The sequence below is a fragment of the Zingiber officinale genome, chromosome 3A, assembly GCF_018446385.1.
Source record: "Zingiber officinale cultivar Zhangliang chromosome 3A, Zo_v1.1, whole genome shotgun sequence".
NCBI lineage: Eukaryota > Viridiplantae > Streptophyta > Magnoliopsida > Zingiberales > Zingiberaceae > Zingiber > Zingiber officinale.
Window position 1 is genome coordinate 118,951,486 of NC_055990.1, and position 17,981 is coordinate 118,969,466.

The 17,981-nt window shown below is 49.1% G+C and overlaps 1 protein-coding gene across 3 annotated transcripts in view; it reads left to right on the plus strand.

The window, feature by feature from the left end:
- The window catches only part of LOC122052358 (ABC transporter C family member 3-like), a 48,048-nt gene extending 30,408 nt beyond the window's left edge, over positions 1–17,640 (plus strand). For 2 of the 3 annotated variants that reach the window (XM_042613840.1, XM_042613841.1), the window contains 5 exons: positions 16,560–16,623; positions 16,712–16,951; positions 17,037–17,124; positions 17,206–17,253; positions 17,340–17,639. In XM_042613840.1, the coding sequence (XP_042469774.1) occupies positions 16,560–16,623; positions 16,712–16,951; positions 17,037–17,124; positions 17,206–17,227 (414 nt within the window). In that variant the 3' untranslated portion in view covers positions 17,228–17,253; positions 17,340–17,639. Of the gene's footprint in view, positions 1–16,559; positions 16,624–16,711; positions 16,952–17,036; positions 17,125–17,205; positions 17,254–17,339 lie in introns of all 3 variants that reach the window. The other variant, XM_042613839.1, reaches the window with a different exon arrangement.
- Positions 17,641–17,981: the final 341 nt, after the last annotated feature.

The window sequence follows — 17,981 nt, forward strand, 5'->3', positions numbered from 1 at the left end:
CCTGGCCGCCCACCCGTGCCTTCCTAACCTCCACTGATCAGCCCTGTTTCTTGCGCGATCCCTACTGAATCGCCTGGCCTTTGCAGCTCTGTAAAATCTCCCGCTTGACCTTACCGAGGGATGCCTCTTTTTTAGAGCCACACCTTGTCATGATTAACCCGCCGCGCCTATCTTTAATAGGTTTATTCTTATGCTGACACCTGTCCGTTGCATTTATGGCCCACGCTTCCTGACGTCAGTTTCCATACCTTTTTCGTGACGCCTCCGTGCTTACTTCCCTTTAGACGGTGCGAGGCGGGTTACCCAAAAAGATACTCGGCCCGATTCTCGATGCTTCCTAGGCCTGAATGGGCTTTATAAACCCTAAAGGTCATCTGCCGCTTCCTTTCCAACGCTTCGTTCTCCTCCTCTCCTCCTCCGTGCTCGTCCTTGTCAGTGCAACTTGCCATCTTCCGGCCTGAGCTCGCGACCCCTCTGCCCTTCTGATCGTTCCTGGCCTGTGATCCTTCTCGCCTCAACCCTTCTTGCTTGCTTCTTCCCCGTGACGATGGATGGTAAGGACCTCCCCTGGTATTCATGCTATCTTTCGGATTTGGACCATCGTGACCTGTCGGTATTACAATCCCTTCTGCAATTGGATTCCTCCTATGAGCTTCGACTCCCATCACCTAATGAACATCCTTCGTCCCCTCCTGAAGGCTGTATCACTGTCTTTAGAGATCAGATTATGGGCGGTCTTCGCTTTCCTTTGCACCCCTTTATTTCAGACTTGTGCCAATATTGCGGCATCGGCGTCTCCCAGTTTGCTCCCAATGTATTTCGGGCTATCTGTGGAACCGTCATCTTATGCCGTATCTATCGAATTTCCTTGACGCCTCACCTATTCCAGCACTTCTTGCGAGCCGAGGCGGGGATATTCAACGTTCAGGCCAAGCCAGGCTTTAAGTTCTTTGACGGCCTACCTTCTTCCAATAAGGGCTGGAGGTCCCGCTTTTTCTTTCTTAAACCGCCTTCCCCCTTAGCCGGGTCTTCTCAGTGGCGCCCCCTCCCGGCTTCGGCTTTTCCCCCACATGTTCATGAATCTACCTGCTTTGCAGCTGCGGACAAGTTGACCGGTGTTATTGTTCGCTTGTCTGTGTTGATGCTGGAAGGCATTTTATACACCTTCGGTCTTAGTCCCGTCCCTGCAGAAATCAGAGCTCCCTTTGGTAAGTTGTCTGTTCTTGCACGCCGTTCTTCGCTAACTGAGGTGCCTTTTCTTTTTTATTCTTGTAGCGGCCGCTATCCTCCGTTCCTTCGCCTGTCAAGAGACGCCCGCAGTTGCTGTCCTTGAAGCCCTGCATCAGGAGCTGACACCAGGCCTACCTTCTGATCCAGCTGCCTCGGTCCAGTACCCCCGACCTCTGATGTTGTGATTGCCCCGCCGCTCTCAGTGCTACCTTCCCCCAGCGCTGCAGACCCAGCATTGTCTCACACCTCCGATCAACCGGCGACTGCTTCCTCGCCCACTAGACAGGCTCCTCCTCTCCGTCCTACTCTGCGGCTGCGTGTGACGCGCAATAGCAAACGGACGGTCCCGGTCACCGCCACTTCTCCTCCACCTTCACAGCGCCAACGCGTGGTGATTCTTTCTTCCCCCTCCAAGTCTTCGGGCACGAGCTCGGCTCAGGAGACAAGTTTGGGCCAGGAACAGGCCTATGACCTGGAGGTGGCAAGCCCGCCGTTAGACCGACTTACCACGGCGCCACTCCAGAGCGTGCTACCCGCCCCGCCTTCATCTTCTAGTGGCCAACCCTTGGATTCGTTGACTCCTCCAGCCTCCTCCCCTCTGATGCCAACGAGCTCGGCCGTGCCTATTTCGGAACCGCCCTCCTCGGACTGGGCCTTTAGGTCCCTCTGGAGGCTTCCTTCGGAGACTGACCCGGCCAACGTGCCGGCTGCCAACCCCTCCCCTTTTTTCGGCAGGGTCGACTTCCACGGGGCCTTGGCCAACTCTTGGTAATCGGCTAATCGGCAGTTCTGGGAAAGCGACTGCCCTCTGGAAGAGTTCGATCAGATTGCTTGTTCTCTGGTCGCGGTGAGTCTCTTCTTTCCTTTTTTCCTTCTTTTGGGCATGCGTGTGTTTCCATAACCTCATTTCCCTTCCTATGGGCACTTGCAGACCTGCTCGGCGAGTCTGAGTGTAGTTCAGCGAGCGGCCGAGCTAGAGCGGGAGAATGCGGCACTCAAGGCCCGTCTCCGGGAACTGGAACCCCCTTCATTTTTCACAGCTCCTTATGAGCCCTCCCTGGGAGGCCTGGACTCGTATCTGCGCCGCTGGGGAATCACGGCCTCTGCCCGGGCCCTTTCTCACGCCGCATCCAACAAGCTGCGGGCATTGGAGGCGGCCTTAAAGGCGAGTGAGTCCTCTCTGGCCTCTAGCGACCTCTGAACTGGCGGGCGGGCTTGCCTCCGGGGTGGCTCTCTGAAGCAGGTCGGGAGCTCCTCGAGTGGGCTGGTGTCGGCTTTGTGGGTGGGAAACCACCTGCGAGCTCGGTGGGAAGCTTGCGAGCGGCTTCAATCTTTGCAGACGGAGCTTTCGCGGGCCCAGGAGGCAGTGTCTCAGGGTCAGAGTGACCTGGCTGCAGCTCGCGCGGAGGCTACCCAGGACAAAGACGCCATGGCAGAGTACCTGGCGGGAGAGCTCGGGCGGTTGAAGGCCTACCGCTTGGCCTATGTTCGTTCTTCCTTCTTCCTTCAGAAGCTGGGGCGCTGGATGGTCCTGCTGCTGAGTTACGGGGCTGCTGGCGGGGTGAGACAAGCTTTCGAGCAAGGTTATTTGCGTGCAGCGCCCCCCGCCACTTTCTTGGACACTGCTCGCCTGGCCCGGGAATTGCCGCAGGACACGTTCCCCTCCTTCGAGGCGGATGACGGGCTCTTCTTCCAGGCTGTTCCTCCTCCTGCGGCCGATCCAACCCCCATAGAGGTGTCTCCCCAGGATCTTCCTGTCGCCGTCCCCGAAGCTTCTGATGCCCTTGCCCCTCCTCCTGCTGAGCCGGCCGACCCGGCACCCCCTCTGTCGGCTTTTGATGACCCGTCTCCTCCTTCTCCGAATGTAGTGTAATTAGAACTATGTTATGCTGCTTACTTTTTGATGCGTTGATACCGGCTTTTCTTCGGTGGTATTTGTGTAATGGTACTGACCTCGGCCCGTTTGTCTTCGATTTCCCCTGCGATCCTACAACTGTGCCGCGTCCCCTTCGCGTACTTATAGCTTGCTTTCTTCGGCAAGTTGCTCGTTGGTTTTGGCCGAGCTCCGATGATCAGATTTCCCTTATCTACTCTCCTTCGCTACGTAGCCTTTCCTCCCATCGCCGCCCTTCTAATGAGCTTGCCTGGGCTAAAGGTTACCTCGCGTGTCCGTGCAGCCCGCTGATTTGACTTATCCGCCTTCTGGTGACCCCTCCGTACACTTCTGTCCTGTTTGGAACAACTTCCTAGGGAGGCGCTTCGTATATCGAGCCCTTGTCGTTCCCTTAATACCCCCTGGTTACCTTCTCGAAGCTCATCACAGAGCGTTCCTCGTCTACTCCAAACCCTGCATCTATCGTCGGTTGCTAACTTACGAAAATGTCCTGCACCCACCATACCTATAAGTATCATCTGACTCTTTCTTTCATCATCACAGTAGAGCACTCAAACGTCGCCGCCGCCGACTAATTTCCTCCGAGACATTGCCGTGATCCGTCCCTTCTCCTTTGGCGTTCCTTTGCGATTGTCCTTTCCACCCTCTAAGGTGTTATCTTCCTCCATGGCCTCTCCTTCCTGGGCCTCTCTGTTGGCGGAGCATTTCCCAGGCGTTTCGAACTTCGCCGAGTTAGATTGGGATGACCTACGGTACACTTATGAAATCCCTGCTAGCTTCCGCCCTATCATCCCTACTAGTGCAAACCTTTACTTCGATCCTCCGCCGGGTTCGTGTACTTTTTTCACTGAGCAATTTGTGTCTGGCCTTCGTCTACCTCCACATCCTTTCCTATCTGGAGTGTGCCGCTACTTCCACATCCCCTTGGGTCAGTTAACTCCCAACTCCATAAAGATTTTATGTGGCTTCGTGATACTCTGTGAGGTTTGCGAAGTTTCCTGGTCTGCTCCTCTCTTTCACTGCTCTTTCGCTCTCGCTCGGCGTGCCGATGGTCTTTTTGACTTTCAAGCTCGCAATCAAACTGCCTTTTTCTCCCGTCTTCCTCCTCCTCACGCCAACTGGAGGAAAAAATTCTTTTTTCTCCGGTTTCCTGAAGAGACAGGCTGGCCCCTCTCCTATGCTGCAGCCGCGACAAGAATGGAGCATTGGCGCTTGGATCTAACGAGACTGTTATCTGAAGACATGCTTTCTTTCTTCCGGCTGAATCCCTCCTTCTCCGGGGCTCCGCGCTCCTTAGGTAAATCCACGCTTAGCTCTCCTCTCCTACTTAAGCTTGTTTTCTCTGTAAGGGTAACCTTCCGTGTCAACGCCTACAGCGGAGGCCTTGTATCGTGCCTCAGAAGTTCTGCCCCTGCCCTTAGATGATCTGGAAATAATGCAACGTGGTCGAGTAATCTTGGAGAGGAGGCTACTCCCTCATCCCGGCTCCGTTTCCTTTCCGACCCCACTGCGCATGAAGCTCCTCCTCCACAAGTCGCCCAGCGGGGATCGGGGTCACGCTCGGACCGGCCATCGAGCTAGGCGGGTCTTCGAGGCCCGGGCCTCCCGAAGGGCGGCTCTTCGTTGTTAATGTCGCGGCTGCGGGTGGCAATGCCGGCCCCTCCAGTGCGCTGGTCGGCGATCGGCTCGATGGTCAGCCCAACTAGATGGCGCCAAGACCGGTCGACTTCGCGGACTCGATCTGCTCCTTTACCACCGCGATGCTCCTGCCGTCCTCTGGTGGCTCTAGCATTTCCTCTTGTTATTGTGCGTTATTTCCTGGCGGCCTCCCCAGCCCCTCGGAAGACCCTCTGCATCGTTCTACCCCATTCCTCGGAGGAGGCAGTCCGGTGAGAGGCGTGGCGGCATGAGCGAGCCACTCCAGTCACCTCCAGCTCGGGCGGCCCTTCTCAACCCATGGCCCTTCTCAACCTGCCTGCCATTGTTATAGGACCACTATCCCCTCTGAAGCAGCTCAGGCTCGACGACATGATGTCTCTACTAGCGTCTTGGCAATGAAGGGCTGCCTTGGCGACTTGTGGGCAGAGAGCATGAATCAAATGGGTAGCTTGTCGCCCTTAGCTCAAATGGATAGGTTTTCGAAGTCTTGGGCTAAAGTAAGTACCCCGTTCCTTCTCCTGAATGCGAGTTTGTTTTAACTGAGGGCTGTTATTCTTGCTCCAGACTCACGCAGAGTCCCTGGTGCTGAACCAATCCTTCCACACCCTCCATCATGAAAGCAAAGACCTCCGGGACAAAGTCTCTGAACTAGAGCTACAACTGAATGATCCCGATCAAGCCAGCCACGCTTTGCGAGCCGAGATTCGAGCTTTAACCAACGGTGGCGACAAAAGGTCTACGGCGGGTGGAGATGAGCTCCGGTATGCGTGAAGAAAGGTTGGCGGGACATCGGTGACCTCGCCCATCGGGTTGGGGAGACTCGGTCCAGAGATGCCTGCTGGAGAAGGACACTAAGGTGGAGGTTCGAGGCTAAATTGGCGACCAGTAAGTGCGGGCCTTGAGGAGGCTGTCTCGGTCTCGGCGGCTCTCTGATGGGGTGTCTGACCTTGTCGACCTATCAAGAGGGAAGAAGCTCGTTACTGAAGCCGAATGTAAATGTCGACTTCCCACGAATTTCTATCAGTAGGCGCTATATGCCATATATGGCGGAGTTATCGAGCAACTAAGAGGGCTTCTTGAGCTCCATCCCCGCAGCAGACTTCTTGAATCACAACCTAATCATTCAAGGCTTTCTGGATGAGATTTTTGCTCCTTTCAAATGATCTGTACTAGCCACTTAAACTGGGAAATCGTTACATGTACATATGTCTTTTCGAGTTTTCACTTGACTATCCTACTGTTTCCACGCCCCTCGTCTGATCCAGCCTACGTCCACAGAGCCAACCCCCTCAAACTCGATAGGGCCGCAAGTAGTTGGCACTCCAAGGTCGATCCAACTTCCTTCCTTGAGCGTCTTGTAAATAGTAGGCTCCCGATGCCAATCTCTTGATAACCTTGTACGGCCCATCCCATTGAGGAGCTAACTTCGTCACTTCCCCTAAGGGCTTTATCTGCTTCCAGACCAGGTCACCTTCTCCGAAGAACCGAGGGATCACCTTCCTATTATAGTTCTGTCTCATCCTCTGTCTGTAGGCTTCTAACCTGGCAGCTGTTTGCTCACGAATTTCGCTGATGAAATCCAGTTCAGCCAGCCGCCGCTCGGTGTTCTCTTCGTCGTACATCATCCTTCTTACAGAAGGTATCCCGACCTCCAGAGGAACCACCGCTTCATTACCATAGACCAGATGGAAGGGTGTCAGACCTGTGCTCTCTCGGGGCGTCGTTCGGTAGGCCCACAAAATGCCTGGGAGCTCGTCCACCCAGCTGCCTCCCATGTGATCCAGCTTGACTTTAAGCCCGCGTACTATCTCCCTATTGACCACCTCGGTCTGACCATTACTTTGAGGATGAGCCACTGAGGTGAAGGCCTGAGTTATGCTGAACCCCTTGCACCAATTCTGTATCCTGTGCCCCTGGAATTGTCTGCCATTGTCCGACACTAACTTATGGGGTAAGCCAAATCTGCAAAGATCACCGCATCTTGAGTGATTACGGCTGGGGCTTCTACTTCTACCCACTTGGAGAAGTAGTCTACGACTACCAACAAGAAGCGCCTCTGCCCGGTAGCCATCGGGAAAGGCCCCACGATATCCATACCCCATTGGTCAAAAGTAGAAGTTCTCAGCAGCTCTGTAGGTCTGTGCGTCAGGCTCTGGTACTTCTGGCATGATAGACAAGTATTCACCAACCTCTGTGCGTCCTTCTGCAAGGTAGGCCAGAAATAACTAGCCAGCAATACCTTCCGAGCCAGCGTTCTTCCCCCAGCGTGATTACCACAGCACCCCGAATGTATCTCTCGCAAGGCCTGGTCTGCTTCCTTCATATTTAGGCACTTGAGTAGAGGTCTAGAGAAAGACCTTTTGTACAACTGATCCCCAATCATTGCATAAGAGTGGGCTTGCCTCCTGATCATGCGCGCTTCCTCGGGGTTGGTGGATATGGGTCCTTGCTGAAGAAAGCTCATTATGGGCGCTCTCCAATCAATTACCTCTCCCGCGTTATTCTGTAAATCTATCTGGGCTACAAGGAAGGTCTGCGCTATAGATCGGTCGAGCGTCCATGTACTCAGGGAACTAGCCATTTTAGCCAACTCATCCGCTCTTTCATTTTCAGCTCTAGGAATCTTCGTGACTGTGACCTCCTTGAATTCTCCCTTCATCTTTTCATAAGCCTCCTTATAAACTTGCATCCTCTCGCTATTCACCCCAAATTGCCCGGTTGCCTGCTGTGTTGGTGGGAATCGGAATATATGATGACTCGGCTCGCCCCACATGGAGCTACTTGCGAACTGTTAGTAGAGCTTATATTATCGCCTCATTGTTGGTGGCTCGAAATTTAATCGCGACCATGCATGATATCTCCTGTGGGGATGACGAGCTCTATGCCACTCCCAGATGGGTAGCCGTCCGTCCACGTAGATTTTCCGGACCTCTTGAGTCCAGGGTATACTTACGGAAATGCGCGACATGCTTTGATTGCGGTTCGGTGCGTGATGTATGTCATACTCCCTAGCTCGATTGCCCACTTGATAAGACCCCGCCACTTCCACCTTGGTGAGCTCGGCCCATTGTCCGTCAAGGCGGTAATGGGTGCGCTAAGAAATCTGATCGGGAGCCGCCATGAGAACAAGTCCATAGACTTTTCGGTCGTATCACTGAGACTCGGCCCCCTTCAATAAATGGTGAAAAAATACACCGAGCCGTTGTACATTATCACCGCTCCTTAACTACGGCCCCCACGCCTCGGGGTGGGTGACAAATAGACAGGCTCTCCTAGAGCTTGACGGTGATGGCAAAGACTCCAGTCTTGCTTGCTCTTGAAGGCTGTGTGCATTCTTCCATCCTGAAACTTGGCGCTTTTAGCACTTTGAAGAAGGCGCGCTCTCTATCTGATTTGGAGATAAATCGGGACAGCGGTTATCCTGCCGGCCAGCTCCTGCGTCTCCTTGATTCGAGGGATGCGCAAGTTCAGTGCTTGCACCTTCTCGGTTGGCCTCTATCCTCGTTCGGTCACCGGATAGCGAAACTTCCCTCCTTTGGCCCCGAACAGACATTTCAAGGGATTCACTTCACCCCATATTGCCTCGAGTCCCACAGGTTTCTTCTACATCTTTTATCGATGGGCGCCAGAGGGACTTGATCAGGATGTCATCAACATAAACCTCTACGTTCCGCCCGATCTGAGCCCTAAAGACTTTGTCCATCATCCTTTGGTAGGTAGCTCCAGTGCACGAGTCCGAATGGCATGACGGTATAGCGAGAAATAAGTCGGCCGTTATGGTGACCTTCTCACGGTCTTCACAGGCTAAGGGTATTTGATGATATCACGATAGCGTCCATCATGCATATCCTTTCACAACCGTAGTTGAGTCCACCACTGATCGTCACGGGAGAGGATAACGATCTTTGGGAGTGGCTTTGTTGAGGTCGCGAAGTCTATACACACCCTCCACTTGTTGTTTGGCTTCTTTACCAACACGGCGTTAGAGAGCCAAGGCAGAATTACCTCTCGGACGTGTCCGGCCTTGATGCTCTGCCCAGCTCGGATAATTTTATTACGCTCGGAAGTTTCTCTTCTTCTGCTGACTGGCTTAGCCTCGCGTATAATATGCAATTTGTGTTCGGCCACTTCTGGTCTGACCCCGGGGCAACTCCTCTGGCGACCAAGCAAAGACGTCTCGGTTGCGGCTCAGACACTGTATCAGCTCCGCTTTAAGCTCCGGAGGTAAGTCACTGGCGATGCGAGTGATGCTCTCTGATATGTCGGGGTGTAGCTGGACCTCCTCCCAAGAGATCGATTCTTCAGTAATAGATAGCGGTTCCTCTTGGATAGCGAGTACTCTCCCATCTTGCGTCCTCCGTCTTTTGCGCGCCTCTACTTGGACCATGTCTATGTAGCAGCTACGAGACGCTTTCTGCTCCCCCTTGACCTCTCAGGCACGCTCGTCGGCAGGAACTTGATCTTCGGTGAAGGTGGAAGCAGCGGCCGGAACTCATCTGGTGGCCTTCGGGATAACGTTGTAGGAGGAAGGTGAATCCACCACAATGAAAGTGCTCCACCAATGGCTCAGTGCCCATGGAAATGGCTAGCTTGATCGACCCATGGGCGACTTCATTACATAAATCCGTAAGGAAGTGGTTACGGTTGTAGCTCGGCCAGCGTCGATCGCATCTCCTCAAACCACGATACAGATAAAATGTTAGCGAGCTCCGGTATCCATAAAGACCGAGCCACTCGGCTATGTAATACTTGGCCACGATTATGAGGGCATCATCGTGGGCGACTCTAAACCCTCAAGTCTTGGGGCCGAAGGCGAGGCGGGGCGGATCTTACTCGTAGCTACATCCCGGCCCTCACATATAGTACCCGGCTATGTGCTACGTGCCGGCCGAGTCTCCGTCGGTGGGCCCTCACGAAATCATACCAATCTCGCCTGACGTTGCCCGATTATCGAGTTCTGGCGTCTCTTGGTCTTGGGGCCGGCTGGTTAGATGGGCGGCTAGGTGAATTTGGGCAGCCGTTCTTCCTCCATTCTACGTATTTGGGCGCCCGGTAGCAGGGGCAAACCTTGCTCCATGACTCGCCTTGGAATCCGGGCGGGTGGGCGATTCTTGAGATCGTGCGTCCTGGACCGATGATATGTGCAATATGGTGCTCCCCTTGGTCCAGGCCTGGGCGCTTGTATGGCGGCGACTCGCGGAGCTGGCCTGGCTCCCTGAGCGGGCTGGGGGGCAGGCCTGGGTTGAATGCGCTGGAAGGGCTGGGCTGGCTGTGGTGCTCTTCTTTCAGGTCGGTTGCCTGGTGCCACCGTCTTCTCGGCTTTCCGCCTGGCGGCCTGCGCTTCTTCCACTTTGATGTAGCACGAAGCTTTCTCTACCATATCGTCAAAACTCCGGGCGGGGTTTTTGATGAGATCCCTGAAGAATTCCCCTTCTCGCAATCCGTGGGAGAAGGCGCTCATCAGTATCTCAGAGGTGGCAGAGGGGACGTCGTTGGCTACCTGACTGAATCGATTGATGTAGCTTCGCAGGGGCTCAGTTGACTCCTGCTTGAGAGCAAAAAGACAGTGGTCGGTTTGATGGATTTGGGGGCAATCCATCGAACAACTTTTGCGCCGATCCAGACAGAGTGTGCAGGAAGACTCGGCATTTGACGGCATCGCTATATTGATACAATATAGCCGCGTTCTTGAACTTTCTCAAGTGCTCTTCTGGGTCCTTGCTCCCATCATATTCTCCAATGTTTGGGGCTCGGTAACCTCGCGGCAGGCTTTCTTTCAAGATCTGGGCAGAGAAAGGTACCTTATCGTCAGGATCTTCGGGCAGATCTTCAGCCATGATCACGGCCTTCCCCTTTCCTGAATCCCGAGGCGGGTGTAGAGAGCTTTCCGCCACTGAGGCTGGCGGCTCCTCCTTCTCGGGACTACGCCCGCGAGGTCCGGCCCGATGATAATCGCGGCGAGGCTCTCGGAATGAAGCACGCGGAAGTTCTTCCAGCTGCTTCCTCTTTGAGCTCCTGTCGGAAGCGGGAGCTAGTTCTTTGGATACCTCGAGGGCTGGGCGAGGTCGTGAAACTGTGCCTTGTCTTTCGGAGGCGGCACCTTCTAACCTCCTTGAAACTCGTACTCCCCATGATCATAGTTACGTTGATCCTCGGCTAGAGCTTGACCGAGTCCTCCATCTTCATTGTCGGAGCAGGTTGTGGTGTTCCCAGGCAGGCGCGGTGATCCCGTCCGGGAGTCGGACGAAGGTTGGTCATGGTGGGCGGGCGTTGGCGGAAAGTCGCGCGCGCGAGCTCCCAGGTGGGTGATGTGTGGCTGAGGACCACGCACACTCGGGCGATCTCCCCTTCCACGTTAGGGCGAAAACCGGAAAAAGTCCCGGATCGGGCCCTCGGCCTCAGTCGGTCCTTTTCCCCGGAGAAAAGAGCAGAGAAGCGAGAAGTTGTGGGAAAAAGTGGCGAGAGAGTATGTGCGGCGTACTGCGTCGAGTTTCTCCTTTATCCATCCTCTGCTAGAACACGCCCTCCTGTCGAGCGTTGGGCCTTGGCTTTGTCCTCTAGTCGAGGACACACATCGCTCTATTTGTTGTAAGCATCTTTACATTTAGGAACCTCCGCCTTCGCACTTGGGTTTTGTCCTGTAGTGAGAGACAGGTGGCAGGCTACTACCTATGAGGGCATCTTTCGTTTAGGAACCTTCGCCTTCGCTCGCATTGTTGGTATGTAATGATTACCGGACGGACCGTTGAGATTCTCGCTCCGTATTACTTAGCTCCCCGATTCATTGTGCCTCGCACCCTTTTGACTGTGGTTCACATTTCGGGCCTCCCACTCGCGACTGCGGCCCTATGTTTAGACATAGCTACCGATCTTGACTGCATCCTGCGCTTTGTACTTCCTGGTCCTCAACCGCAGGTCTGTAGCTCGGGCTGCCTCCGATCAGCTCTGCCAACCCAATGGCCTATACTTCCAGTTCTTGGCCTCTGTTTAGCTCTGCGATACTGACTTGCATCCACTTTGTACTTCCTGGCCCTTCATAGCTCTGCCGCTTCCGACCCATTGGCCTATACTTCCGGTTCTTTGCCTCACAGGCCGGTAGCTCAGCCTCCCTCTGTGCATCCCTGCCGATGCCGACCCGATCAGCTCTGCCGCTTCCGACCCATTGGCCTATACTTCCAGTTCTTGGCCTCTGCTTAGCTCTGCCGATACCGACTTGCATCCTGCACTTTGTACTTCCTGGCCCTCAACCGCAGGTCTGTGGTTCGGGCTGCTTCTGATCAGCTCTGCCGCTTCCGACCCAATGGCCTATACTTCCAGTTCTTGGCCTCTGCTTAGCTCTGCCGATACCGACTTGCATCCCGCACTTTGTACTTCCTGGCTCTCAACCGCAGGTCTGTGGATCGAGCTGACTCCTCTCAGCTCTGCCGCTCCCAACCCGCTTCTGCCTATGCTGAGCCCTGACTGCCCTGTCAGCCTGCCTTTTTGACCGCCAAGTCGCCATGACTATTGACCGCCACCTCCTCGTGACTTTTGACCGCCACATAGCCTGGGCTTTTCTAATCCTTTCCTCTTGGGCCCCTCCATCACTAACCGTATCACCATGGATCCTCAACGTTGTTCAGCCCGATATTGCCGAGAGTATTATTTATGCGGAATTTGCATTCGATGTTTGGAATGATCTACATGATAGATTTTCACAAGAGAATGATGCCTGTATTTTGAAATTCATCGCGAATTGTGGAGCACCGACAAGGACATCAACTTGTGTCTATTTACTACACCAAATTGAAGGCTCTATGCGATGAGTTAGCTTCTTATCATGATCCAGTTGCTTGTAATCGAAGGTGTTAAGGGCCTTGCCAGAAGAGAAGAGGAGAAGGAAAGAGTCATGCAATTCCTCATGGGATTAAATGATTCTTTTTCCATCATCCATGGTTCAATACTCTTGATGAATCCCCTACCTGACACTCGTAAGGTCCATGCCCTTGTACAGCAACACAAGAGACAAAATGAGGTTGCCGCTAATTGATTGTAAATTTTTCCTAGCAAAAGGTGCATAATCGGAGTTGACAAGTCAAAGAAGTTGAGCCCCATCAATCGATCATTAGCAACAAACAACTTCAATGTTCTCACTGCGATAAGGATGGCCACACTATTGATCGATGTTTCTACATTCATGGGTTCCCTCCCGGACACTGCTATCATGGCAAAGATGTCAAATCGAAGGTAAAGAAAGATATCAACTCCCCATCCACCTCCAACATGGAAACCAAACAACTCACTGCCAAGTAGTATGATCAAATCATGGCACTTCTTCGCAAAGAAGATGGTAACAATGAATCCACTATCAACACCTCCGGTAACGACTCCATCTTGACCAATAGCATATGGATACTAGACCGTGGCACCATTGACCATGCGTCAAAGAATCGGCCAATTGCAAATGAAATGGCTACTAAATATCCCACCGTGCAATTACCAAATGGAGGACATGCACAAATTAAATCTATTGGATCTATGGAATTATGCAATAATTTAACTATTGACAATGTGATTTATGTCCCGAATTTCAAAATTAATTTGCTTTTCCATCAACAAACTCACACAATCCTTAGATTGTAGTATGCCGTTTTATCATGATTTTTGTGTGTTGCAAGATTCAACTATGAAGAAGACAATTGGACTGGGCAAGTAGAGTACTGGCCTCTATCATCTTACCCTAGATCGGAGCCCACACTTATCAAATGCAGTCCACCACACAACTGACCTTTGGCATAGATGACTCGGGCACCCTTCCATTGTCTCAAACTATTCCAAAAATTTCCTTTGATACCAATAATATTTGTGATGTTTGCCACCTAGCAAAACAATCATGTTTACCATTTTCTTGTAGTAGTATTTCTACAAGTAAGCTTTTTGATTTAATACATTATGACATTTGAGGACCGCATACGATTTATTCTTATTCTGGTGCACGTTATTTTTTAACTATTGTGGCTGATTTTTCTCATTACACTTGGGTTTATCTTATGTGTCATAAATCTGAAACCCAATCCCTCATCAAAAATTTCTTTTCCAACACAATTGTTCAATTAAAGGCATAAGGTCTGACAATAGACAAGAATTTCTCTCTTTGGAAACCTTTTCTAATGAATGTGGTACAAATTTTCACCAATCTTGTATTTATATGCCACAACAAAATGGGGTAGTTGAACACAAGCACCGTCATATTTTAACTGTTGCTTGTGCTTTACACTTTCAAGCAAACCTTCCCTTAAAATTTTGGGGAGAACATGTAGAGACGGCTTGTTATCTCATTAATCGCTTGTCTACACCACTTTTATCCAACAAAACACTATATGAGCAACTATACAAAAAGATTCCCTTTTACTTTCATTTGCGTACCTATGGGTGCCTATCGTTTTGCCACAAATCTCCAACCTACTCACAAATTTGATGCTCGATCACGACGATGTGCTTTTCTTGGGTATCCATCGGGGAATAGGGGTATCTTGTCTATGATTTGGGAGATAGGAAATTAATCACCCCACGAGATGGTATTTTTCATGAAAGCATCTTTCCATACTCCACCATACCTAATGACGGCCAAAACAACACATTAATCTTGCCAAAATCAATAGAAATAAACCAAGAGACTGCCTTAACTACTCTAGCCACACAAAATAACCATACCCCTCCTAATAACACCCTTATTTTCAAACCTAACCCAACCCCAATGCACCATCTCAAACCATAATATCAACCACAGCTAGCAACAGAAACTTATTGAGCGATCAAACACAAAACAACCCGAGAATCAACACTTCGACAATCCACCCGTCTAAGTCGTGCACCAGCTCACCTCTAGGACTATTAGATAAATCATACTCTTCCTGCTACATACTCGTCTCTTCCCGTTGCATCTAGCACCAAACACCCAATCTCAAGGTATGTGTCATATTCCAATCTCTCTCATGCTCATCGTGTTTTAACTCATAATGTTTCACGCATATTGGAACTAGAAACATATGAGCAGGCTTGTAAGGATCCAAAGTGGATTAAAGCAATGAAGGGCACTAGAGGCAAACAAGACCTAGTCTCTCGTCCCTCTTCCCTCAAGGCACCATCCCATTGGATGAAAATGGGTGTTCAAGATCAAATATAATTCCAATGGCACCATCAAACAATACAAAGCTCATCTTATTGCTGAAGGATTCACTCAACGAGAATGTATTGATTACAATGAAACCTTTGCTCATGTTGCAAAACTCACCACATTTCGTTGTTTCCTCGCTCTTGCCTCAATTCATGGTTGGAAACTCCACTAGATGGATCTGTCCAAACTGCTTGTTTACATGGAGATCTCACCAAGGAAGTCTACATGCATCCTCCTCCGGGTTTTCGTTGACAGGGAGAGTCACTCGTATGCCGACTTCATAAATCCTTATATGGCTTAAAACAAGCCTCACGATCGTGGTTTCATAGGTTTTTGTCTGCCATCACAAATTTTGGCTTCCAACAATCACAAGATGATCAGTCACTTTTCACCAAGGTGCATGGAGGCTCGTTTATAGCCATTTTATTTTATGTTATGATATGGTTATAACAGGGACAATCAAAAGACTATCAATAATGTGAAATCCTTTCTTGCATCCTGTTTCAAGCTTAAAGACCTTGGTTTGCTAAATTATTTTCTTGGGGTTAAAATAACTTGTTCTAAGATGGGAATTTCGATCCAGGGTTACTTGGTGCAAAACCAGCAAACTTTCCCATGGAACAATCCTTGAAGCTCACCCCCATCAAGGGTGATTTACTCAAAAATCTGATGCATTATCAATGACTCATGGGGAAGCTAATTTATTTGACAATCACAAGGCCAAAAATGTTTCAGTTAACACACTTAGCCAATTTATGCAACAACCTAGACAACCCCATCTTGATGCAGTTCATCGTTTACTCTGATACTTAGAGAGTTCACATGGACAAGGACTATCTTTTCCTTCTAAAAATGACTTGAATTTAGTTGGCTTTTGTGACGCAGATTGGGCCGGAGATGTTACTACACGTCGATCGATGACTGCTTATTATGTTTTTCTTGGAAAAGCCCTTATTTTTTGGAAAAGTAAGAAACAAACAACAGTATCTAGATCTTCAGCCGAAGCAGAGTATAGATCTATGACATCTGTTGCTTGTGAGATAACTTGGCTAAAATATTTATTACGAGATTTGCATATTATTCATCCTCAGCCAATGACTCTATACTGTGGCAATCAGGCAGCCATGCAATTATGAAAGAACAAAGCATATCGAGATTGACTGTCATTTAATCTGCGAACATATTGACAAAGGAGAGATCAAAACGGCTAACATATCAAGTGAACATCAAGTTGCGGATATATTTAACAAGGGATTGTGGCAAGTTACGTTTCACACATTTGTTCGCAAGTTAGGCATTCTTGGCATTCACTTTCTGACTTGAGGGGGAGTATTAAAGGAATATTTCATTGATTGATTCATGCAATAATATCCTTGATTTCTTTCTTTGTATCTATGTAAATCAATTATATTGGAATCAATTAGTCTTAATTTTCCATAGAATCAATTATAATCATAAGATGATTGTTTTGTAATAGGTCTATATATATACTTTCTAAACTCTCGATTATAGAGATATATAAAATTCTCAGAGCTTTTCTCCCTTATATTTAAAAATTTTACACATAGCAAGTCTACTTATTACCCAAAGTATGCACTTTTTTTTTTCTTCCTGTTTTAGACACTGGATTGCTGTCAACTTGGAGAAGAGATAAGAAAAAAAGAACTGAAGCTGGACTCTGGAGGTATTATAACTTACAATGTGCTGAAAACAGAAGTTTTCCTCACTAAAAGTTTCTGTGATAGGATTTTCCTGATTTATTTGAGTTGCAGTGGCAGAAAATGGTGAGAACTGGAGTGTTGGACAGCGCCAGCTTGTGTGTTTAGGTAGGGTGATTTTGAAAAAAAGCAAGATACTGGTTCTTGATGAAGCAACTGCCTCAGTGGATACTTCTACAGACATTATAATTCAGAATACCTTGAGGCAGCAGTTCTCTGAGTCAACTGTTATTACCGTAGCCCACCGGATAACTTCTGTTATTGGTAGTGATCTTGTCTTGGTACTTGAGAATGGTTAGTAAGATTAAAAAGGTTGAACTTTCTTTTATTTTCTCTCTCCCTTTAGTTACTATATTTCAGTTGAATTTGTGCCGAGCAGGAGTTATAGTTGAACTTGGCAGTCCTAAAAATTTATTGGCGAACAAGTCGTCCTTATTTGCGAAGCTTGTATCTGAATACACTACGAGGTCCGTTTCAGTTTTATACAAAACTAAAGAAGTTGTAAACTGCCTTAGTAAGATAACTTATATTAATATGATCATTTGCAGATTTTATGATGCATCTAAATAATGTGGTCATGAAGTTTCTTTCTCAAGGTTTTATTTTCTCATCTCTCTTTTTCCCATCTGAACAAAATTGGAGGTATTGTGGCCATGTTACTTCTTTTGATTTATGAATTCAGGGTTTAAATCAATGCTAAGAGGCAAACCATCTTCAAATTCAGTGATTTGAATAATCCATGGAACAGGAGGAATCATCAGTAGCTGATTAGATTTGAATAATATTTGACTGTATATGAATGATGGTCCTGTAGAATCTTTTTATTTGTCTATCTGGTACGAGTTCAAGACATACAAACATATGCTCAAAAGATTTATTGAATGCATATCCTGCTACAATGTTATTTAAAAAATATGCAACTCAAAGCTTATAATGTTATTGATAGAGGTGATTTATTACTGAAATAAGTATTCCCAATGTTGAATGATTTGAGGTTTCTCTAAATCATATGTAAACATATAATGTTGAGCAATCTAATATGCTCATAATTTATCTACATCTGTTATTTCAAACGTTATGAAAGATATGTCTAATGGGCATTTTGGAAAATTACTCTGCTCGACTTCTCTAGCGATTTATTTAGTGAACTAAAATAGATGCTTTCTTAACTAGTAGGGCATGCTTTTACTAAGCAGTTTACTCTTGGAATTGGATTTTTATTATAAATTTAGCTTGTAGATGTGCTATATAGCACGTCAATAATTCATTCAATTGATGAAAAAAGAAAACACAAGAAAAAATTAATTTTTATCATAACACATAC